General features: G+C 39.3%; 2 protein-coding genes across 2 annotated transcripts; both read right to left on the minus strand.

Moving 5' to 3' along the window:
- Nucleotides 1–323: 323 nt before the first annotated feature.
- Nucleotides 324–8,637, minus strand: sephs3 (selenophosphate synthetase 3). The gene is made up of 8 exons (XM_077721327.1): nucleotides 8,220–8,637; nucleotides 6,518–6,621; nucleotides 4,736–4,843; nucleotides 3,863–4,017; nucleotides 3,537–3,627; nucleotides 3,352–3,451; nucleotides 1,418–1,630; nucleotides 324–1,262 (listed from the first exon to the last, which is right to left on the minus strand). Exons 1-8 carry the CDS (start codon nucleotides 8,494–8,496, stop codon nucleotides 1,030–1,032), a joined length of 1,281 nt encoding a protein of 426 aa, XP_077577453.1. The 5' UTR covers nucleotides 8,497–8,637; the 3' UTR covers nucleotides 324–1,029.
- Nucleotides 8,638–9,929: 1,292 nt separating this feature from the next.
- On the minus strand, nucleotides 9,930–24,943 carry ikbkg (inhibitor of nuclear factor kappa B kinase regulatory subunit gamma). The gene is made up of 14 exons (XM_077714197.1): nucleotides 24,461–24,943; nucleotides 23,851–23,991; nucleotides 22,369–22,628; nucleotides 21,786–21,860; nucleotides 19,569–19,751; nucleotides 19,143–19,204; nucleotides 18,888–18,935; nucleotides 16,925–17,122; nucleotides 16,682–16,834; nucleotides 14,484–14,556; nucleotides 14,264–14,398; nucleotides 13,081–13,217; nucleotides 12,886–12,962; nucleotides 9,930–12,790 (listed from the first exon to the last, which is right to left on the minus strand). Exons 2-14 carry the CDS (start codon nucleotides 23,987–23,989, stop codon nucleotides 12,600–12,602), a joined length of 1,731 nt encoding a protein of 576 aa, XP_077570323.1. The 5' UTR covers nucleotides 23,990–23,991; nucleotides 24,461–24,943; the 3' UTR covers nucleotides 9,930–12,599.
- Nucleotides 24,944–24,981: the final 38 nt, after the last annotated feature.

Raw genomic sequence — 24,981 nt, forward strand, 5'->3', positions numbered from 1 at the left:
TACGACAAAATCTTATTTTCATGTGGCCCTGTTAGTACCCATTTCTCCGACGAATTTAAGTCATGTTCGTTTTTGATTATGGTTCATAGCATAACACAATGGTTGCTAAAATATCTGGATTGTGAGTGAATTCTCCAGTTTATCCAAAGATCAAATAAGCCATGCTAATAAACATAAAAAGTTGATCTGGTACCTGTCTAGACTTCAATAAACTAGAACAAGATATACATATTCTTTACTTCAAAAGGGAAACTGGGGGAAAAAGTCCTCTATTGCATGTTTTTTTTTTTTTTTGCTTCTATGTCAAAACAAACAGACCACCCTCAAAGTTGATTTTTTTTAATTTGATTGTGAAAAGCAGGAAATATACAAACAGATTTGACCATCCTGCAAGCCAAGTCAGCATTGCTCTTCCATTGATAAGCATCCACTCCACCTGGCCCCTTAGCTGGGGTTTATGGGTGAGAGTTTCATAAACAGGAAGAATGTGACTAACTTGGTGCTGGACAACCAATCATCTGAAAAAAAAGCCCATCTGTACCTAGCGTTACGTGTCCAGAGAAAGCTGCTCAAACCTTCCACTGGACTGTAATGCCTGAGCCAAACAAAGACAGATGGATCACCCATTAATGCAACGGGAGTAAGGGTGGCAAAATAAAAATAAAAAACAATCATCCACATCAGACCCTATTCAAATTAAGCCGTTAAAACAGCCAACGTCACATTTAAAAAAAATCATCCTTACTCAAACATAATCTTTCACTGCATATTTTTTTCAGTTATAATTTAGAAAGGACAATTTGGAATGTTAACTTCTTATTTTCCATTCATTCCTCCAATTAGTTTAAATGACATGATTAAAATGAGTCAAAGTTTGATTAATTACAGTAGATTAGTACATGATGAGGTAGTATGTAGACACATACATACCCAACTACAGAGAGAAAAATGAGTTGTGGTTTGTGCTTTCCAGAAGATATGCACAGCATACTGACCATTACCACGCATCCTGACACATAATCATATAATCTAGGACAAATTGGAACCAGGCACAGGACTGGCAGAATTATTATCCTGATTGGGCACTGGGCTTCCACGTGGAAGAACCTCGATGATGCGGGGCTTGTCGATGATGCGAGCGTGACGCTCTCCTTTCTCTACAATTCCGATGATCCAGGTACCCTGACCTCCATGCCCCGAGCTCTTCATCTCAGAACAAAATTTGGCAGCCTGCTCTCTTGGCAGACACACCAGCAGTCCACCTTCAAAAAGAGCAAGAGAAAACGAGTGGAAAAGCTATCAGAAAAACACTTGAATATTTAAAAAGTATATGGAGCATGAATAGAACACCCAGTATCAAATCTCATCTCATTTTCTGTTAGTACATGTTGACATGGGTTTGTGGCTGCATTCCTACCAGATGTTTCGGATGACGTGCCCTGAACCAGATTGAATATGTTTCCACACGCTTTGCTGACGGCAGCCATCTTGGCTAGGATGGGTAGGTTGTGAATGACGAAGGCTACGTCGTTGCTTTGTTGCTTTGCCAAGTTGTTAGCATGTCCCAACAAACCGAAGCCTGTCACGTCTGTTGCTGCATGGGCCTGGAACTTGTGCATGAGACCTGCCGCTGAAGCGGAAAGTAAACATGACCACAAACTTAGTATTTAGATTTAAAACGCATGCAGCAATGTAAAAACATGCAAGAACTCAGGAGGACTAAATACACCGCGATCTGTTCTATCATTCATTTTCTGTACCGTGTAGCCTCACAAGGTTTGCAGGGGTGCTGGAGCTTATCCCAGCCAACTGTGGACAATAGGCAGGGGACACCAGCCAATCACTACACACATTGAGACAAACAGCCACTCACACTCATACCTAGGGACAATTTAAAGTGATCAACCATGGATCGAAAACCCCATTCGGCAAGGTCAAAACCCACCGGGGATTGATCCTTCCATCTCATAACTGTGAGGCGGACGCACTAACCACCCCACACCGTGCCACCAATATACCATCTAGTTTATCTGTAGTCATATCTGTACTCGGTAGGACTGGGCCTAAACTGAACATACATTTGTTTTTTTCCATCAGAACTTTTTTTGTGTGACAATGAAATGGATTGATTCAAATTTTTGTTAGTTTTCCGTATTTAAAGAGCAATCAGTAAAGACAGATTCACTCAATAACTAAATTGTATGCATGCACTCTCTTGCGCATGCACAGTGTTCCCTGTCGAGGGGACAGTAACTCGTTCCCTCAGAGGCAGGGCTCATAAAGGTGTAGTACAAACTATATACAATAAACAAACATTAATAGGGTCTACTTTATGTGCTCAGCTGGGTGTGTATCACTGGCTGGCCAGAATGTATTTTTTATGACCTGTGTGACTTTAACAACTCGTTGGTTAATGCAAACATTGACTAATGTCAAACAGGGAAATAATTCAGTGTTGTTCACGGCCTTCCTCTCAAAAGCACTATGCTCTGTGAAAAGTTAAATTACATCCATTCATTTTCTGAACCACTTATCTTTACAAGGACCACAGGGGTTGCTGAAGCCTATCCCAGCTAACTACAGAGGCACCCTGAATCGGTGGCCAGCCAATTACAGGGAACACGGAGACGAACAAAGATTAACGCTTTCTCATACCTGGGGGCAATTTAGGGTGTTCAACGAGCATACCCTGCATGTTTATTGGGATATGGGAGGAGCCCGGAGTACCAGAAGAAAACCCACGCAAGCCCAGGGAGAACATGCATACTCCACAGTGAGGACCGACCTGGGATCGAATCCTTGACCCCAGAACTGTGAGGCTGACATGCTAACCCAAGGATTGCCTATGATAACGTGACTAGTGCGCTTCTGAAAAGCACTAACACAATGTATTGGGGGTGGGTGTTTTATTCAATGCATGCTGCATAGCACATAGATGTTCTTTTGACCCTCTTTGGTAACCACACTATTAATGATTATGGTTCATTGGAGGCAATTTCTTTCTACTACACCAACCAAATATAGTAGCTATTTAATCAATGAGGAGTACTTGGTTTCTAGGCCAATGGCGACACAAGGCGACAAATTCAATTAGTTGTATCTGATGGTTAATAGGTAATTTTTGAGACCATTTAATGGCTTTACTTTGCTGTGTTTAAAACTTAAATTTAATTAAAACTTTTAACTTGTTCTTCCTCTGCCTTGGATGCACCCTCCCACCAAATTTGACAACTGTGGAATCCATTACCTATGTTGACTACTGACAGATTGCAGTGAATTGTAGTGATGAGAAAAATATGGATATTTCAAAGATGATTCTCAAAACCGATCTTGAAAATGTATTCTGCGTACCTGTACGGTTAAGCGTTGCCATTGAAAACATAGCTTCCTGATAGGCGTCTTTCACTTCCTGCTTGGTGATGACAAGCTTGATCTTGTTCCACCGATCAGGCTGGTGGTTAGACAGGTGGAGTCACATTTTTTATGTTAGGCTTGTATTGCTAATTTTCTTTGAACACAAACAGAATGACACCGACCTGGTCGAGCCACTGGTGAGCATTGACAGCCACCTGTGTCCCAAGCGGTTTAGTAAGCACTAAGACATCACCAGGGACAGCACCGTCAGGCCTGCAAATGAGAAGGAAAGAGGCCCATGGCATATGAGGAAGGAGAGAAATAAAATTAGGCTCAGGATGTTACTACCCCTGACACTAGGCCTTGTTCTCCCATCTGAGTTAATGAATAATGTCTTTCAAGCATGTGTTGAACTTGCAAATTACAACAAATGAAAAATGAGCACAAAGGTCGAGATGAACAATAACCAACCAGGGACATGGTGCTGTCAAGAGCAATAGTGCCTTACATGATGAGGTCGGTGGGCTGGCATACAACTGAGGCCACTCCCCCTATAATGATCCAAGGATTGATGACTGTCTGTCCACCTGTCACCGACGTTCCTCCTTCTTCGGCAGCGTCGCGAAATCCGCGAATCATTAGCGGCATGACGCGCTCTCGGTCCTGCCCCGTTATGAACACACAAAGCACTCTTAGCGAAACTCATTCTATATACCAGTGTTTCCCAACCACTGTGCCGGGGCACACTGGTGTGCCGTGAGCAATGGTCAGGTGTGCCGTGGGAAATTGCAAGAAGTCATACAATGTGATATTGAGAGAGAAAAATTCATATGAATATAAGGAGATTAAAATGGAACTATTACAAGGTTCAAATCAAAATATGATGGACGTTAAATTGTAGATTATACTATTATTAGATTCAAGTTGTCAAACAGTAATTTTTTGCTCTTTCTCTTAGTCGAAACGGAAGTTGTCTGGTTTCTAGGGCATCAACTTTTGCCGGCGTGAAGTCTAAGTGAGCACATTTTTTGGGTAATATTAGGAGATTTAAGTAATATTTGGAGAAAAATCATAAAATGATGCGATCAATAACTTTACTTGGTTATTTGCATCACTCAAACCGGAAGTTGTTCAGGGTCCACAGGCCAAATTTTCGTGACATTAGGTCATTGTGAAAAATTAGATTTTGGAATAATTTTGGATGCGATTTCTGCTGATAAAACTTCGATGAGAATAACTATTATAAATATAGGCGACAAAGATTTTCAGATGGTGGTGTCCCTTGAGATTTTTTTCAATGCAAAAAGTGTGCCACGGCTCAAAAAAGGTTGGGATACACTGCTATATACTATGTTGGTAAAGAGTTATAAATTTACATTACCTTGTCATTCATCTTCTGACTGACACTGAGTAGCATCAGCATGTTGTCACACTCGGTGATGCCCATCGCGTAAAGGTCACTGAGAACATTGGCACAGGCTATCTTGCCCTGTTGGACAAAAGAACAGTGTTAAGTCCCCCTACTGAATCTGTACTACTACTACTTACGAAATTAATTGGTTCCAGAAGTTTTTTTGTAACTTGGAAATTTCATAAGTAGAGGTGCACTTTATATATAAATGCACTCATTCGTTCCATGGTCCTCACACAACTACCAACTAAACCCTTTAAAATTGGTCAAAGTGTCCCAATTTTGTATAAAAGATGTGAGGATCACACAAAAATTTGAGAAAATTATAAGGAAATTATTTATTAAGGTCTTAAAATAAATAAAGCAAATGAAAATTTGCACCGCTGAAATAGTTTCCTCCGCGGCTGTTATTATGGGAGACGTAAAACCTGTGTTTGCTGCCATCTGTTCTACCAGGGCCGAAAGCCACCCACTTTTACTACATTTTAGACTTTTACCTGTGCCCAGTGTGTGTGTGTGCGCGTAAAAATGTGTGCTGTGTTGCATTTGTACGGTTTTTAATCGCTTAATAAGGGGAATTGCACCCATTAATAAGGGGAGATATTGGGTATGTCAGGGAGAATCTTGGAATATGGATAGTGGTTGTTGTGAGACAGCTAATTGAATTAAATTGATTGCTAAGAAAATGCATTTGATTTTGGGGGGATTTTGTAACTTGCATCTTTATTTGTATCTCGTGTCACTCATTGTAATATTAAAAAAATCATACCTAGAGGCATTCGTGAGTGGATATAACTGTTTATTCTTTTTCTTTAATGTGAATGTAGTAGCTAACAAATTCAATACCCACGCCTTTTAACTGCACGTTATATATCTCAAAGGTTTCCTGTGACTTCATGTTTCTGGTGTTATAATGTGTATTGCTCCATTTATTGTTACTACCACGTTTTTGGTTACTATTTAAAGAAAAGGCGGCCCTTTGTAATGTCTCTGCGAGCACAGGGCGGAGCATTAAATTTTTTCAATGTTCCGCCCCAGGAAAAGACTCAAAAACATTAGTGATCAATCATTTTTCTTTTGTTTGTGAGAAAGTGAAATAATGATACAATTAAAAAATAATGACATACACATAATTTAATGTATGATGCAAATTAGCGACAACAGGCATCTATGGTAAAGAAAACATTGAGGCTGGTTTGATCTGGAATGCAATTCCTTTCTATGTAGTCTGCAATTATGAGAAGAGTCATTTCTTTTACTAACATTATTATTTTACTTTTAAGTGTTATTGTACTTTTGTTGTTTTAGCGTTGCATTCAGTTAGTTTTTGATTTGTTTATAAAGAAGAGAGATCTAGAAAGGACTGCTCTTTGTACACATTTTTGGAAAAAAAAGAATATAGGCAGAGTACGAGGTCTCCTTGCACGTGGCGTAGCACTGGCCTGTTATCTAGACCTACAGACATGCAGATGCCTCTTGAGCGTTTTTTTTTTTTTAAATACTAGTCTGAATGCACTCGACTCAGCCTTGGGTAATTTCTTTGGAAGGAGAGGTTCAGTTGAATTGAAGTGACGTGGCTTTGAGTTGCATTTAACATTAGACTGCCTCCCCAACAACTCTATCATGCACATATTTCTAATGTGGTAAGAAACTGGAGCCTCTAAAGAAAACCCATGTCAGCCCAAGAGTTAAATTCAAACTCTCTAGAGGTGATATAACCATGCACAAACCACTTGGAGGGAAACTCCTCACCATCATGTAGGGATCCTCCACTAGAGGGTAGAAAAAGTCTGTTGTCTGGACTAAGGAAAGCCCCCCGTGTCTCAGAGGGATCACACAGCAATCCATTCCCACTCCTGAAATCAGAAAAAAATAATTCTCAGCACATGTATGCCATAACACAGAAGCAATGGTGGCTTAATCTTAGATTAGATTACTTTATTCATCCCATATTCGGGATATGTAACTGTCACAGTAGCAAGAGGGTGAGAATAGACAGGAAAAGACATATTAGACATAAATAGTTACCGTACTTTCAGGACTATAAGGCGCACTTAAGTTTTAAATTTTCTCCAAAATAGACAGGGCGCTTTATAGTTCAGTGCGCTTTATATATGGACCAATACTAAAATTGTTATCACAATAAATTAAAAATCAGTCGATAGGGTCGGGGTAATGAAATTATGGCTACGTGAGGTGTATGTCATGCCCCGCCGTCACTTTTGATTTGCGACTCCATGCGTGCTCATCTCACATCAGCGGTGAAAAACCAAGTCACGAAAATGAACTCTGAGTTCATTCAAAGTTGTGAGCAGCACGGGAACAGTGGATGGTAGATGGCGAACACAGCTTCACGAAGAGTGGAAGGCAGCCAGCTAGTTATGCTACGATTTGCGAATGGATTGTGGCCGCCTGGGCGAACGTGTCTGTTTGCACGGTTGTTCGAGCTTTTGCCAAAGCCGGCATCATCTCTGTGGAGCCACATGGCAATGACGGCGACTCTGAAAACGAAGAGAGGGGACCCGGTGTTTTCGATGACTCATTTAGACATAAAAAATTAGTACTTTGATGGATTTGTGGGTGACGATGACGTGAGTACATTGTAAAATGGCTAAATAAAGTACAACCGAACTCAGTTTTGCTTCCTTTGCCTTTTTAAAAACGTGTTTTTAGCGTGTGGATGTAGCGTGTATGTTAAAGCTAGTGAATGTTTTGCCATGCCTGATTGCGTCTTTTTTTAACGGTGTGTCCTTTGTGTGCGTCAAAATACAGAAATAGCACTCGTTACTGACACGGCGGCTTAAAATGCGATGCGCCATATAGTCGTGAAAACACGGTAATAAATTAGTAAATATAAAAATAAGCGCGTTGCATGACATACATATATATATATACATATATATACATATATACATATATATATATATACATACATATATACATATATACATATATACATATATACATATATACATATATACATATATACATATATACATATATACATATATACATATATACATATATACATATATATATATATATATATATATATATATATATATATATATATATATATATATATATATATATATATATATATATATATATATATATATATATATATATATATATATATATATATATTCACTCTACACTCATTTACTTTTATTAATTGTTTATTATAACGAAATACGTCACTGAAATCTAATTTGACGTGAAGATCATGGCGCAGAGGAAGAGGATGCCTCGCGCAAGTTATGCTGAATCATACTACCTTGTCAATTCTCACTGCAACATTACATGATTTTGGTTTTTTTATGGCGCTTGAACAGCAGCCAAAGACACCTGTAAAAGTTTAATTGTGCAGAACGACAACATTGGAACACAAAGTACGATAGCTAGCCTTGTTAGCTACACTGGCTAACAAAGCTTGCCTAAAGCGGTCCCCTACCTAGCCGAGGGCCGGGTAATTGCTCCGTGAAGTCGGACCTGTGGTCTCCGTCCTTCCTCGTCCCATCGGTTCGGTTGGGCTCGAGTCCCGCCAGGAGTTTGAGCAGAGCCTCCTGCGGGACTTTGCAGCCTCATCCTTTCATTTCCGAGAAGGCGGTGAGGCGAAAGCCGCGCTCCAAGCCGTGCTCCTCGGGGTTGAAAGGCTTGTACCCAGGGGGGAAACACGCCTGGGTAGCCATCGTTTCTGCTTGGGGAAGCGGGGGAGTTGAACTTGACATGCTTGTCTTTAGTCACCCAAATCCGCCAAACGGGCGGAGAAGGGAGGCTATCTAAGATCCGCTTCCAGGATGAATGATGGAGGGGTAGCGAGAGCGTTTCAATGGCACACCACACAGAACCCACCAGGAAATGTCAAAACGACGTTAGATTATAACAAAATAAATTCAACGTAACCTCACGCCGCGATCTAACTAACGAAAATTCATGCATAAAGTTTTATAAAGAAACAGTCAGCACACAGAAAAGCATTGTTTTACTAAACAATAAAATGACATGGATCGGGTAACGTTCTTAAAAGAGACACACATTCTCTTATTTTGTAAATAAAGTTGACGTGCGTCGTAAATTTCCCTCCGCCTTCCACATTGGTCTTATTTGATCGAGTTATATATATAAACGTCTTATTTCGAACATAACGAAATTGGACAACTGCTTAGGTTAGAATATTTGCCAATTATGATTTATTTATTCATCCTGTCTAAATGAAAGCTTTCTTTTCTGTTTAGTTCGTTTCTTTTGTGTCATGAATGTGGATTATAGGCCAATGATTTCATTCACTCACTTTTATTTCCCATGAATATATACCCTCAACTCATTTTCTGAACCGCTTTATCCTCACTAGTGTCGCGGGGGTGCTGGAGCCTATCCCAGCTGGCTTCGGACCAGAGGCAGGGGACACCCTGATTTGGTTGATGGTCAGCCAATTGCAGGGCACAAGGAGACAAACAACCACTCACGCTCACACTCATACCAAGGGACAATTTAAAGTGATCAACCAGGAAAGTGGGGTACCCGGAAAACATGCGAACCCCATTCAGCAAGGTCAAAACTCACTGGTGATTGATCCTTCCATCTCATAATGTGCAAATTGAAAACTCCACATAGGTGGACCGCCGTGGATTTGAACCCGGGTTCCTCACTGTGAGGCTGACGTGCTAACGACATTATTCTGAATATGCTTACGTGGGTTCCATGTTTTATATTACTTGTGCCTTTCATCCACTAATATTTGCCAGAGTCGTAGGGATGATGGGATGGGCTCCATTTAATTGGACTTTGGGCAGAAGGTGGGCTAAACCTCCAACTAGTTGTCAGGCAATCTTAATCATGTTATAAATACTAGTAATATAATCTCTTCCTGGGTAGCCAAATTGGGGTTCTTAGGATGCAGTATAGAGTATATTTTCATTCAAAGCAGCTATGCCTCACCATAAAAGTGGTTTTAGACATTTTTTTTAAATGTAGGGAAATTATACATAAATTTGAGGTTGCTTTTTTCTTTTAACTAATCATACAACTTCGTTTGCATTGTGGAGTTATAAAGTGGCAGGGTGACTTGAAAAAAATGATTAGCATGACGCCTCGAGTGTTTGTGGAACAAATGGAGGGGCCTTGGATATTTTCTCCGCATTTAACGGCATCACGCGCATGCTTGCATTGAATATGTGGTTTATTTCAGAACTTGTCAAGTGTATGAAACCGTTTTCTTTTCACCAACAGAGAATATCCATCACAGACAATCACAAAACATTCACCTCAATGCTCTTACATTCAGGTAATTAATAGCTACAGGGAAGAGTACAACAATATCCCATATCCTCAGTGATATAGCAGTGATGTAGTCAGCAGTATACATAACAGTACATAGAAAATGGATACTTTGTTCAATAAGAAAACCATCTCGAGTACAGATGTTTTGAGGCAATGCAGACTGGCAACATATATGACAAAAACATACCATATTTGAATATACACTTCAATTTAAAGTTATCTAGGTTACACGCTCATGTTGACCCTTCGGGGCCTTGGAAAAGGATTTCCCCTGCTTTTTCAAGATACATCATCATAGGTCCAAAGATTAGATAATTAACTATGGATGACACCATTAAAGAAGACATTTAATTCCACATACTTCAGCCATTCATTCCTAAATACACTGCTATATCTGCATATTAAAAAGACTGAAAGAATGGAAAAAAAGAAATAAATGAAAATGGTAGCAGGGACTGTGTTTAAAAAAGCAGTTAAATTGAAAATCTTGTTCGTTAGGGCCAAAGATTCAATACCAGAAAAAGGGAAAAGGAACTGTGGAAAAATCAGTAAAAAACAAATTAGAAGGAAAAGTACTGCAGTGGAGAATGGAAAAGCACAATCAAAAAGCTAATGGATGGACCATGTCAAGCGATTACAATACAATTGTTTCTTTAATTCAAAGAAAAGTCCTTTTTTGGCACATTTTGTTTCCATCTTTAAGTATCCATAGTCTGATAACTTGATATAACGCAAGTTATATTCATTTTTTAAGTGCAAATAAAGTGCGACTACAAAAGAAAAAAATACCCCAGCTAAAAACTGAGCTGGAAACGGATGGCCTTTCCCTGTCTACACCAATCAGCCATGTCATCAAAACCTTCAGTCTAAAAAAAGCTGTCATGGAGTACACGGGAACCTTCATATTATTGTGATAATGATACAACATCAGATTATGTGTACGATCAAGTAGGAACCAATTATCCGATAAATCTGAAATTGGATGGAAGTGTCTGGATTTAGGATGCAAAGACAAAAGTAGAACTTGGTATATGCTATATAAAAAATCCTTAAACATCATACTAGATTTTTCAGCATTCAATTTTTTTAATGGTAGCACTAACTGGTTCAATAAACTGCCCTATTAACACAATTACTGTATTTTCTTGCATATAAGCCGACCCACATATAAGACGCACCCTTAAAATTGCCTTAAAATCATTGAATTTTACAATTTCTTTCGTATAAGCTGCCCCTGATTCATAATTTTCACCATTTTGAGTTACAAATACGGCTTAAATGCGAGAAAACACAGTAAGAGCGGGAGTACAGTAATACCTTGACATACGAGTGCCCCGCCATACGAGGAATTTGAGATACGAGTAAAATTCCGGCAAATATTCACCTTGCGATACGAGACAAATTTTGTGATAGTTGCGTACGAGACAGCCAGGTTGCCGGGGCGCGAGAGACTGCTTATGATTTCAGCAAACTGTCTTTCTCGCCGCCTCTCCCTCGTGCAAAAACCTCTACGAGCACTGGGCGGAGCTTTGTGTTTTTTCCATGTTTTTTTGCGTTATTCAGTGCAGAATTAAGGGAAACACAATGGGTCAAAAGCAAACTAGTGCAATGAAGGGTAGTGTGAAGAAAAGGTGTATGATGACAATCAAAATTAAGCACAAAATAATAAAAAAAACATGGAGTGTACGCGTGACTGAGCTGGCTCGCCAATACAAGTGGAGAAGCCTCTTTGCCTTGGCTCTTGTATATGATGGTTTAAATTTAGTGAAATGTAAGATTTAATATGTGTGTGAATAGGAATCTAAGTTAATTTAAGTTAAATCTAAAGTTAATGTTATAATACGAGCACATCCATCAAGTCTCTCTCCCATCCGCAAACTCCCCGTTGTATTGAATGCCTCATTTTATTATTAAACATCATAACCACTAGTTATTTGTTACTCTGTTAGTAGATGGTGAATTATAACAAATAAAAATGTTTTTCCAATTTAATATCCTGCTTTTGGTGTTTTTCTTTCAGAGGGTAGGAACAAATTAAATTGTATTTAGTTAATTTCTATGGGAAACGTTAATTTGAGATACAAGTAAACCGACGTACGAGCTCAGTCCCGGAACGCATTAAGCTCGTATCTCAAGGTACGACGGTATCTCAAAAACTCTACCGTCTTACGGTAAAAACGTTTGAGCATGATAAGGCACACTAATTCATGGTACTGTATGAAAAGAATTGGGTATTAAAAAGAAAACGTTTGTGCTTTTGTAAATTAGTAAACAGCTGTTAGACTATCACACTTGGGACCCGTTATCCTGTTGTGTCACAGGATGTCCTTCCTCTGAACTTGTATAGCAGATATTCGTAACGCTTTCAAATCATCTTAATTTAGTCAACTCAATTGTAAGGGTAAAATGCCAAAACTACATAGTCTTAAAAATCAACCAAAGACAGGTGCTATTGTAATTGTAAGTAATTCAATTCACCTTAGCGGGGTTTAAATGCTATGGCTGGTGGGTGTTTGATGATTGCTTGGTTTTAAGATGAACTCTGAATCTGTTACTGTATGCAGTCCATTACATGAATTTGCAGTGTGTCCATATCTGGAGCATGGTACTGGCACTTTGGACAGCATAAATCTGGCAGATCCTCAACTCCAACTGCCCCTTGATCACCAGCCTGCACCAATCCAGAATTGCGGTAGATGGACGGTGGAGGCGCAGTATTGAAAGTACCGGGAGAAAATCCACCTGATGAAAAAGGGTGCATGAAAACTCATTTCAATTTAAGAATTCTCTTCTTTTCTCTACGCCTCTCTGTGTAGCATTAGACAGTCGTGACATACCTTGTGAAGGTGGAATGTGTGGAACACGTGCTGAGAAGTCGTCTTGATGTCTCAGCTTCATCTGTTCCATACGTACCCTTATAAAGTTAATAATGTGAATGCCTTAATTTATCTGCTTAAGAAATCAATCTGTTATTACTTTACCAGCATAACTATTAATGGAATTGACTATTTTTTTTAACTGGCAACATTTACCGGGATGCGGCTTCCTGTTTGTGCCGATCAATTTCAGCCAAAGCATGAGTCAGCTGATCCTGCAGCTCTTCTTTCTTCTGATTTAGTTTTTCCCTTGCTTCTCGTTCTGCAAGGAAGTCTGCCTTGTAGATCTCAGCCTGAAGACATTTTGAGATGGAGGACAAACAGATGGATCAAACTCAATACCTGTTATATTTGTATGATTTTGGAGTTTTGTGTTGATGTAGTCTTAGCTTTTTCCCTCTGTGTAACTTGTCGTTGTGATGGTCCGTCCATTGCTGACAAATGCTGTTGCCTCCCTATGTGTCACCCACCTGTTCGCTATGTCTCGTTCACCCATGTTTTTGTAATAAAGTCCCCTACGTTTGTTCATTTGTTGTTGCGTCCTTGTCAATGTCATGTAACTGTTGGTTGTGCATCCAAGCCCTCCCTTGGTATACTTGACTGTGTAGCTTTTGGTTTACCTGTGCACTTTTGGGGTCTCTGTCTGATTTTTGGTCCCCTTAATTAAACCTTTTGATTTACCACCACAATTCAGGGCCTCCCTGTTTTACTGCAATTGGGTCCATCCTCTGCTTACCACACTATGTGACAAAAGCCTGCGATATTGTACCTTAAGTCAGTCAGTCATCACTCATCATCTCTAGGAATTCCTATATGTTCTTGGCTTTTCAGATTTGTGAAAACGGACAGACTAAGCCAATTTTAAGAAATAACAACTTGACGAAAAAAAATCAAGCCTTGTGACTACTTTACAGATGCACTATACATCCAAAAAATACATAAAATGTTCAAACAAGGATATGTAGTGTAAGGATAACTAGAGAAATCCACTAAGTTTTAAAGTTGTTCCACTCCGATGAACAGCAAATCAAAAAGTCTGAATGATTTCATTAATGTCAAATGTGTTATTACTTTTGGGCTACAAATATTTAGAAGAAGAAAAATGTGCAGTCATGCTTCAGTTTTATAAACCTAATGACTTATGAACGATAAATTCCTTCAGTTGACTCATACGCGTTTGAGCTGAGACTCTACTTTATTGTAAACAAACATATCTGTTTTGCCATATCTATTGGAATAGAGGTTTTTGAAATGTTGGAAAAAATATCAATAATAACTCAAAACCTTCCACTATAAAAACTCAAGTACCTCAATAATAATGTGACTAAAAAATGCATACTTGCGCAGTGAGAACAGGAACCGTTTCCAGTGAGCCTTTTTGTTGCTCTACCTCCTCCTTTAATTTGTCAATAAGGTCCTGCTTAAGGGCCAACGCTCTCTCTGCCTCCTCGAGTCGACTGCACAAATCTCCTCCCTGGAACACATGGATATGAAAACATTAACCTGGTAGAAGTAACAGAATTGGCACAAGTAAGGGTTGGTCTTTCAATGCAGTTTACCTCACTCTTAAGGATAGCATCATAGTCTCTAAAGAGACAAGTGTAGGCATGCTGAAGCTGTGTCAGTTTTTTCCTTTAAAGAAAAGAAGGGATCATCAAAGTAAGCAGATGGACAGAGTAACCTTTCAGAATTGAAAATAGGTTTATCGGCCTAATCAGAGATGTGCAAAATGCTTCGAAACAAAATGACAAAGGTTCTAAATTTTGTCATTTTGTTGATTTGCCTACCTGGTAACTTAATGGACAATCGGGAAAAAAAACAACATATTAGCTTATCACGCCTTGAAACTCAGAGAAACATGTATTCATTCATTTCCATAACCGCTTATCTCCACAAGGGGCACGGAGCCAATCCCATCTTAACTACGGGCACGGAAACGGTGGCCAGCCAATTGCAAGGCACAAAGAGAAGGACAAACATTCATGCTCACACTCATATCGCTGGGCCGTTCATATCCATACAATCATGAGAAAATTATGTTGTGCTTCTGATGGAAACACTAGCGTAAAGTGGCAACATCGAGACGTCAAAGAGCGTTCTGAAATTACCGGAATGTATTCAACATCATGGTTCAAGGATTAAACATTTGAACTTTCCACTGTAATGACAACTGGAAAACGACAAATATAATTTAGATTAGCCTGAAATGGTAGGCCAAGAATATCAGTGATGCCAAATCAAAAGATGGCGTGAACATGTGAAAAACAAACGGCTTCAGTGTGCATTTTTCAACAATACAGAAGACTTTACATAAAGAGAAGCAGGGCGGGAGCATGACGAATAAGAACCGTTTTCTTCATACTTCATACTTGCTACAAACTCACTTGAGGTATGCAAAAGCACATTTGCACAAGACAGCTTCATTTTGGGACAAGGACTTCAAACTGATGAAATAATTTTTTTTTACTATTTTATACACTGTCATGAAAGAGCACTGGATTCCAAGTAAAGCACCAGCCACCTTAAGTAAAATTTAGTGGCCGGGCCAGCATGCTATGGGGTTGTGTGACCAGCCATGGTCAGGGAATTTGTTCTAAAGTGCATTCCTGTCAATATATTCATCAAATAGTCACAATTTTTGCATTGTATGCCTGGGATAGACTATTTCAACAATACAAAAAGCCACAACATTGCTCAATATCTACTCTAGTAATCATACAAACTCACTCGAAGATTTTTTTAAGAGAGACATCCCAGTCCTCAGGCCTGAATATAGTAGTGGCGTGATCTGGAGTGGACTGTTAAGCCTTGGCAACAATTAAACTGAACTAAACCAGTAAAGAGGATTGGTCCGAAACTCGGCAGAGATTACAAACATTTAGAGGCTGTTATTTTAGCAAAATGAAAAATTACTAGTACAACTTTAGTATTGGTTCAATTTTTGGGATGTCCAAATGATCTTTTTACCTGTAAAACTGTTGTATTGATGATCATTGCACATCTTCCATTAGACCAATAAAGTTGCCTTCACATAATGACAATATATATGTTCATGAAAAGGAAGTTTCTTATCCAACACTATTAGCCAATCAAGGGCGCATATCTGAAATTACCTGCCCTTCCGTATCAGTGCATGTGCACAAATATAACCGACATTACAAAATAGCTGCCCATAAAATCTTTTTTTTCTTCCAATGATTAAATATTGTCAGAGGTCTAAGAAATTCCCAATTTGCATAACTACTTAAAGCAACTAGTCTTTCATATGAATTTCATCTATACACGAGTTGTTTTCAACATAGTACACCAATGGCCTGGGTCCGATGAAAATGTTTGAATCTGATAATTTTTTCAGGCACACTTTAAAACCTAGAATGAATCTTCCATAATGTAACTTTGGAAAAGAAGTGTCGTAAAGAATGAGCATTGCAGTATTAATAAAGCCTTTTAAACACAGGTACTACTCAGAAAATTGGAATATCGCAGTCTTTCCCATTACTGAACTCTATAATACTGATTTCTAAAAGGCTGGCTCTTAAAGTCGCGTTTCCAAAGAATAGTAGGTTTTTAAGTTTCATTGTTTTAAAGAGCTGAAAATCATCATCAACAAATTTTAAAAAGGAATCGCTCGAGATGTGTCAATTTGTATGTATCGGCTTGCTTTCATCTTTAATGTTAAATAAAACAACTTTTACTCGATATTCAAAATTTTCTGGTAGTACAGTAGGAGAAGAGGTGTGTGTGCGTGTGTCCCCACTTTTCCATAGTGACAACATTCCTCTCCGTTTTGAGGGCTTGCTCCAAACTCTGTATCTGCAACATTAGTTTGTCCTTGTTCACATGGTGCTGATTCCTCTGCTGCTCCAGATCTTGTTCTGTCACTTGCAGGGCTTTCACCTTACTACCCAATCTGCTCAGGTATAGAAAATTGCCTGATATAAGCTCACACATGCTGACTGTCTTGCACATCTGAAAGGATTCTTAGAAAACAATAACTTACTTATCTTCCAGGATTTTGCGCTCTTTCTCACTTTTGTCCAGACAGCTTTGCCTCTCATTGAGTTCTGCTAGAAGAGATGTGGCCTGAGCTTTGAGTGCCTCACAGTCCTTATCCTTTTGCTTGAGAAGAGCCTCAGTTCTGTCACGCTGAACAGAACTCTTCTGCAGGTAGTCAAGCTTCTCCTCAAGCTCACGATACCTAATAATTACAAATACATTGATTACAGTGGGCAACAATTCAAGGAAAAAATTGCTGTAGGTCTGGCAGCTGTTCTTGACCAATTATCGCGTGCAGAATCCAAAACAACCTCAGTTTGTCTCAATCACCTCCATTATTTTTCTTACTTGGTACTATATGCACACAACTATCCATGTCCTTAGTAAAAACTTCAGTGTTAAACCCTGGCATGCTGCCTGTTTTGTTGATATTTTTTTCTATTTCAACATTCTAATATTTGAATAAAAAGAGTATGGCAAATACAGTTTCGTTATATTTTCTGTTAAAAGAAAATGGTGATCCCATTATTTTTTTTAAAATCACGTGATGGAGAAAAACATCAGTTTTTGATTGGGCTCCCAGAAATGAGGTCAAAAGTGCAGTTGGATTTAAACCAACAAAATTGTTGCTCCCCAATATTAATTGTTTTATCATAATCTAAACTAAACTATATAATGAAGAATTTGAAGGTTGCAACCCACCAGAAATACTGCAATGACAAAACTAATTATACTTTGGTGTGATCAAATCATGCACAATGATCATAATGACTCTGGGACAACAGAAAACAAGTTTAAAGAGTTTTGTATCACAGTTTTCAATCTCAATTATTCTTCTTCAATTTGATTTCTTGTATGTGTAGTTAAAACCCTTTTTCCACAACTGTAACATAACATTTTGAGCACTTTGAAACAGCGAATTTAAGTTTTAGAAAATATGCTTGAGCTGAAAAATAGTAGTATAAATATTTTAAGTCTTCAATTATTTTACCGAGATTAAAAGAAAAAGCATTATTGCTTTGTAATTTTATTTCTTAACACACAAATGTCATGTGTCAGTCAAGCTAAAACAGGGGTCAGGAACCTTTTTGACAGAGAGAGCCGGAAACAATTCATATTTTGAAATGTTATTCCTTGAGAGCCATATTTGAAATGTATTTATTCATTCATTCATCTTCCATACTGCCCATCCTCGAAAAGGTTGCGGTGGTCCCTGGAGCATAACCCAGTTGCCTTGGGGCGAAAGCCAGACTACACCGGTCGCCAACAAGTCACAGGGCACACAGAGAAACAAACGACCATCCGCGCTCCAAATCATACCGTCGCCAGCGGGAATTGAGCCCGCGCCTGCCCGCACCGAAGTCAGGCGAGTGAACCTCTACACCACAAGGCGGTTTATTCGGAATTTAAAAGTCAAAATATATGAAGTTTTAAAGTACAAAAAGTCTCTGAATTCTTTTGACAAAATTGTTACGCTGCAATGTTATTATCTGGTACTTGTTATTCTAAATGAATGCGGGCCGAGGTTGAAAACTTGTACACACACACACGACCGGGGGCGGGGCGAGCGCGTCGGCTAAATGTTCTTCGGCTAGATAGTCGGTCGGCCAATTAGTCGTTCGGCTAATTCTACGTTCGGCCAGATGCCCCTTCGGCGAGTTGGCCTTCGGCCAGACGTCAGTCGGCTAAATGTCTTTCGGCAAGTAGAACGGCCACGATCAATAGAGCCACATGTGGCTCCCAAGCCATAGGTTCCCAACCCCTGAGCTAAAAGATATTAATCCACAACATAAAATTGTATGTTTTGGACTGGGGCTTAACTATTGACAATGTTTGCAAAATAATTCAATGAACAAAGCCACAGATCAGCTTACAACAGCCAGAGAGCAGAAGGGAGAAGAAATGAACAAAGTAACATGCATATGACCAATGAGAGAGAGAAAAGCCACACAGAGCTGTGGGCTCACCTGCCCTGTGTGGCCTGAAGCTGCTCTGTGAGTTTAGCCAGGCTAGAGCTGGAATAAGGAGGAGGAATAAAGGGGAAAATAAGCAAGGCTTTAATTACAGCAATAAAACCTGCATGAAGAGCACTCATGGTAGTTTAACTCAAAATTTAGTTAAGGTAGAAAATTGTTCCATAGCAAAGTGCTGTTGCCAGACTGGAAATACTAGTAGTATTTGAGTGAAAATGATACCATGATCGAGGATAAAAAAGATCATACCAGTCAGAGGAGTACCGTGCTTCAGTGCGATGTTGACCAGCTTCCTCAGTACCACTACTTGCCTGCCACAGAAATTCACATATAAGCTTTTCCCATAATATTTGAATCCAAAATTGTTTCTTCATTCCAGGAAGTAAATTGAACTTAGTATTATAAGTATAATCAAAACAAATATGATTGACTAAAAGTGTTAAAAAATGTTAAGTACATGTATTTCTTGGTACAGTTTAGGTAAATGGTTGATGACACCGTCAAAAACAACTTAGTATTGGTCTTACTATTTCTAAAAATAGGAAGTCTTTGATGAATGAATTTTTTAACACTTCATCAGTTCATATTGGAAACTCAAATCCATCAACAAAATCAAGTCCCTCCCGCTCCCAACTTCACGTTGAGCCATTTGGCATTGAACTGGATCACTGTTACCTGCACCTGAGCTAGTTTGGCCCACAGCTGATCAATGTAGCGACGCATTCGTTCTCTCTCTTTTTCACACTCGTCCCTCTGCTTCTCCAGCTCTTCGTTTTTCTTTTTGAGGTCTCGCATGGCTTCCTCCAGCTTTTCTTTGTGGCTCTTCACTTGCAGGACATCAATTGCACCCTCGACGAGCTGTACAGAGAAACGCAAGTTGAAGGCCTTAGGGATGAGCGGGAAAGTACAGGAACAATACTAAAGAAAGAGTTTGGATAGACTAACTCAATAATCATGATTTTCTCAATATTCTTGATTTGGTTAAAGAAAGAATTTTGAAAAAGCATTACAGTACAGATGCTCTAAAGTATCGGATAACAGATTTTCAAATAAAGCCAACAGTTAAGCACTCTATCCAAAATTGCGACCATGCTTGTTTTCGGCAGCACCAGAAATCTCCCCAAAATGGCATTTTGTTGGATCTATGCGAATTCTATGCTAAGAAATTTTAGCACTGGAAAAGGGGTGCTAGATCAGATAAACTACGGCCCACGGGCCACATTCGGCCCCGCGAGGCGATCTAATCTGGCCCGCCGACGTTGTCCAAAGAATGTTGAGGGATGAGTATGTTAATACTTAAGTCCTATTTTTCTGTTTATGTTTTATATGTACTGTTAACGGGTGCACTTTTTTATATGTATCGTATCTTGTGCTGACCCATCTGTCAAATTGTTAAAGTCAATGTGGCCCCCGGGCCCAAAAGTTTGCCCACCCCTGTGCTAGATCCCGAAACTCATTAAGTAGAGAGGTAAGGAGAATTAGCCCTTGTGTCCACTTAAAGGTATCAACTTGGCCAATCAGCCACATATTCGTGCAGATTTACGGCATTCGACGGTCATTAAAACTTCTGAACAAAGGGAAAATTTGCCAATTGTCCGTGTACTGGGTATGAATACAATATATGTTGTTTTACATCTTAAAATGTCACTACCTGGAAAGAAATGCTTTTATATCAGACCCCATAAGACCCTCTGTGAAGTATGAATGTATTTTATGCTTATTATTATTATGTCTTTTGGTTTATATAGTGTAGTCACTGGAATAGAATTTTACACGACCTTGTGGTAACTCCCATCACGACTCCTTTTAGTTAGAGGGGGGTGTTATCTATCACAACACCCCCATTTCTTTGTTCACCTTCCCGCCTTAAGTTTGTCTCTGTCACATGATCCTGTGTTAATAAAACCAGTTGGTCTGTGGGGAGTTGCCAGGAATTCCAATCGGTCATTCGGGAAGATAGGACATCTTCCTGCACTGGCTTTTCTGGCTTCCTCCTTCATATGAAGTGAGTTAAATTCTCATCACGACTGGCTGCGTGTTTCCTCTGCTCCGATATTATTGAATGTATATGGTCTTAAACCTGACACCCTCATTAAGATTCAGAAACAGAAGCGCTCTTTCTCGACCAGGTGTTTTTTTTTTTATTCTTACTTGCCTTACAAGCCCATTTACGAAAGTTAGCATTGAGGGTGGTCAATTCCCACATAGGTGCGTTTGTCAGTTGTTTGAAGATTAGATTAGGTTAGATTAGATAATTTTAGTCATCCCGTATGCGGGAAATTTCACTGTCACAGTAGCAAGAGAGTGAGAATACAGACACAGATCAAAAGAGGACATTTCGTCAGGTAAAAACTACTACATGTGGAAAAGTTAACAAATGTAGCATCTCGCAATGGTCTCAAACCGATTCCACATAGGGCCGCAGTGGGTCCTGGTCTTTGTTCCAACCGATCCAGTGCCGACATTTTAACCAATCAGGTGTCTTCTAAAATAAATAGCACCTGACTCTAATTAACTGATTACACTTGCAAAAGGTATCCTTGTTGAGTTGGAATGAAAACCTGAACCCACTGCGGCCCTTTGAGGACTGATTTGAGACCATTCTAAGGGATCAAGATTGATTTGATTTTCCAAAGGTCATTCGAAGATGATTAATTCAAAGCAAAAACATGAACGTTGGTGATAGAAAGCAGAGTTTGAGTGAGCAGCCTCACCTTGCCCTTCTCCCTCCCTATTGACCCCCCTGATACCTCTGTAAGGGAGGTAGAGAGGTGACTACTCACAGAGCTATATACACTTGCGTCACCCTAGAACAGACATGCTTATTAGAAGGGAAATAAACTAATACATTACAACCCAGAGTATATACAGCAAGGTGGCCATTTATCTTACCAAACTACGGGGAGGAGTTGTCTGCGTGTGCTGATCTGCTTCCTCCACTTTCTTCTTTTCTTGCTGATCCAGGACCTGAAAGAAGAGATTCATGCATTCTCATTTTGTTGGGTTGCTTGTCCTTTTTCTTTTGGAAAGGCAGAAGTGCATGAGCTTGTCCCCTTGGATATTCGCTAAAGTATACATAGTTTCTGTTGTTTTTACTCAATCGCGACCAATTCAAATAGTTTGTTTACAAAACTTCTCACGGGGCATTAAATGTTGCGATCATTAGCGCATTGACATTTTCTGTGGACTGGATTAAAAAACAAAAAAAGAACATGATTTGTAACATATCAGTGCATTTCATAAACTCTTTACGCATACCGTGTGCTCGTGGATTTAAGGACAGGATTTTGCTTTTACGAAGATTAAGGCTGTTTGTATAGATGGGGGCTCGTGTTGCTTTCCAAAAGAAATAGTAACAGTGGAGTGTCAAATCAGTTGGATCCGGGAAAGGACGGGTAGCAAATGATACTGCCCGAGCCCTATTGTGAATATAAAAAATGTACTGACAATTTTCATACATTGTAAATAAACCAACCTGTGCTGCATCAAGAAGACCATTCTTTGTCGGAAAGGGGTCTTCTGTTTGACTCGAGCTACTGCATTGGCTGGATGTGGAGGCAGGTCCATTCACAAGACCTTGTAAAGAGTGGTTCTCGTGGGCTAACCTCTCTACCAAGGCCCGGGCCTCTTGGAAACGACAACTGAGAAATTCCCTTTCTTCCCTTGTCTTTCGCTGCCAACCCTCCATTTCTTCACAGCGCTGGCGTAAAGCAAGGTTGCTTCGCCGCAAGGCATCTGAAATAAGGTAAGATGCTAATATGGAAAATTTGTCAACTTGAATTCACTTTGTGGAGCTAACTGATCAAATTGATTTGAGCAGGTCGTCTTAAACTGCAAGACTGGAAGTAAATGATGTACAAAATTTGTCATATCCTATAAAATAGCTTGTTTTCTTTTTGTTGACTGGTTAACACATCCTCACCACACTTGTTGTGGTTTCAAATAATGGCTACGTAATTTGAATGTTCACACTGTGACTGCGTTTCCGGGTACTTTTTTCCAAGGACATTCCCATATAGTGACGGAAAGGAGCAATTCTCCAAATGCAAGCTTTTTTAGATAAGAGTATTTTTTTCTCTCACTATTCCATGCCATAGATAGTATACAAAGGTCTGCCATCTATTAGATGAGTAAATATTTGTACTCAAATCAAACAGGAAGCAGTCATTTAGAGATGGTCCCTGTCCCGACAGAAGATACAGTAATCCCTCGAATATCGCAATTAATGTAGACCAGACAATTGCTGCGGTGAATGAAAAACCGCAAAGTAGGATCACCCCTATTATAACTATCTTTTTTTTGTTTTTTTCTTTAGTTCTGAGTCAAAGTAGCAAGTGGAAGACCTGGGAGTGGATTCCGCATGTGCATTTCAGCGTGGCTTTTCATATTTTTATGAACTTAAAAAAAATAATAATTTGCTTCAGTGCAGAGTTATGTTTTGTGCCATTTTCCTAGTAGCAATCGGATGACAGGGGAATGGGTTCTGCTTGTGAGTTTTAGCGCGGTTTTTCACATTTTTCTGAACTTACAAAAAATGTCATTAATTTTTTCCCCTACAAAATCCACGATGCTGTGAAGCTGCGAATGTTGAAGCCGCGTTATTTGAGGGATTACTGTTTATAGCTTCTAGCCCTTATTTTACATTTATAGGGACAAAAAAATACTGTGATCTTTTGACAGACAGTTTCCAAATTTGTCCTCCACGTACTACACTTGTGATGTAGTCAATAATCTAGTTAAGAAGCAGAGTTTATGTGAGAACGAACTGAATATTGCACATCCAGCAAACCTTTACCCACACCACGATATGTAAAAATGCCACGATTACACTTTTATGATCAATAATCCTGTAATATGAATGATAAGATGCCTCTTTGTTGGTTGAGTCAGGCCAGCAAGAACAAAGAAAATACTGGAGTGATCCCTGCCACGCCAACATTGTGTAGCGACGAGGTACCTCTGAGCTGCTGATTGTCCCCAAGCAACCGGGTTACTACTTCATTGGCTGCCAGCTCTGGTGGGACCCTGAGGGCCCCCCCACTATCCTCTCCTGACATGTCCCACTGCAGTGCGCCATCAGGTTGGGGCTGCACCATGCCTAAAGACAGATGTAAACACACACATATCAGTGCAAAATCCTACTCATTCAAACAATAGGCGTTGTCGCGACACAAAGATGATCGTTTACGTTCTAATTAAACGTCAGACTATACCGGACTGGACCCCCGAACCGCAATTGGAATACTATCAGCAGTACCGTACCATCATACGGAGGAGAAGCGTCGTTTCTGACCGCAAGAAAACATTACGTCATACCCATAAGGATGGGGCAAACGGGGGACTAAGAAATGCCAGCCTGTAACGTATTTTTTCTTTCACCATTTAAATGTAAAAGAAAAGGGGAATTAAGACAAAAAATACAAATATTTTGTAGTTATTAGTGACTTTAGAACACACAGTAATGAAACAATGGAAGAACTATCTAATAAAACAATAATAATAAAATAATAATAATAAACATTAAATACATGTTCGTAAAAAAAGACAATAATGGGACTTCGTGTTACCTTTTATTCTTGTCCAGCGTTAGTATTCGGGGGAAAAGGCAGCCGAAGAGAGTTTGCTAACAATCAGAACGAAACTAGAGGTAGAAAACTACGTCTGCTAGCTACTTAGCTGAGGAGCTATTCTGTAATGACTGCTTCAGTGATCAAAAGTTATTGTTGACAATTAAAAAACTAGACAATAAAAATGAATATATCCCAAGTTAATTAACTGCTCTTATATTTTCTTAAATCATTTGGTATGGGTTAAGATTAACCAGAAAACACATGACGAAGTCAGTGTTGTTAGCACAGGAAATCTGTAAAATAATCCCGAATTTTGACTCACAGGCAGAACATTTTGGTGCTCGGTTACAGCAATCATAACGTTTGTTCCGTCTACTTTAACCACCTTGGTATTGGTAAAAAGGGGAAAAAGGATTTCAACGGAGTGTAGAGTCCGTAATTTATGAAGTGTAGTCGTGTAAGCACAATAGGGGGAAGTTTTGTTTTGATATTCTTAGACAAAGACCAGGGCAAAATTA

Source organism: Stigmatopora nigra, chromosome 1 (assembly GCF_051989575.1).
Source record: "Stigmatopora nigra isolate UIUO_SnigA chromosome 1, RoL_Snig_1.1, whole genome shotgun sequence".
Lineage (NCBI taxonomy): Eukaryota > Metazoa > Chordata > Actinopteri > Syngnathiformes > Syngnathidae > Stigmatopora > Stigmatopora nigra.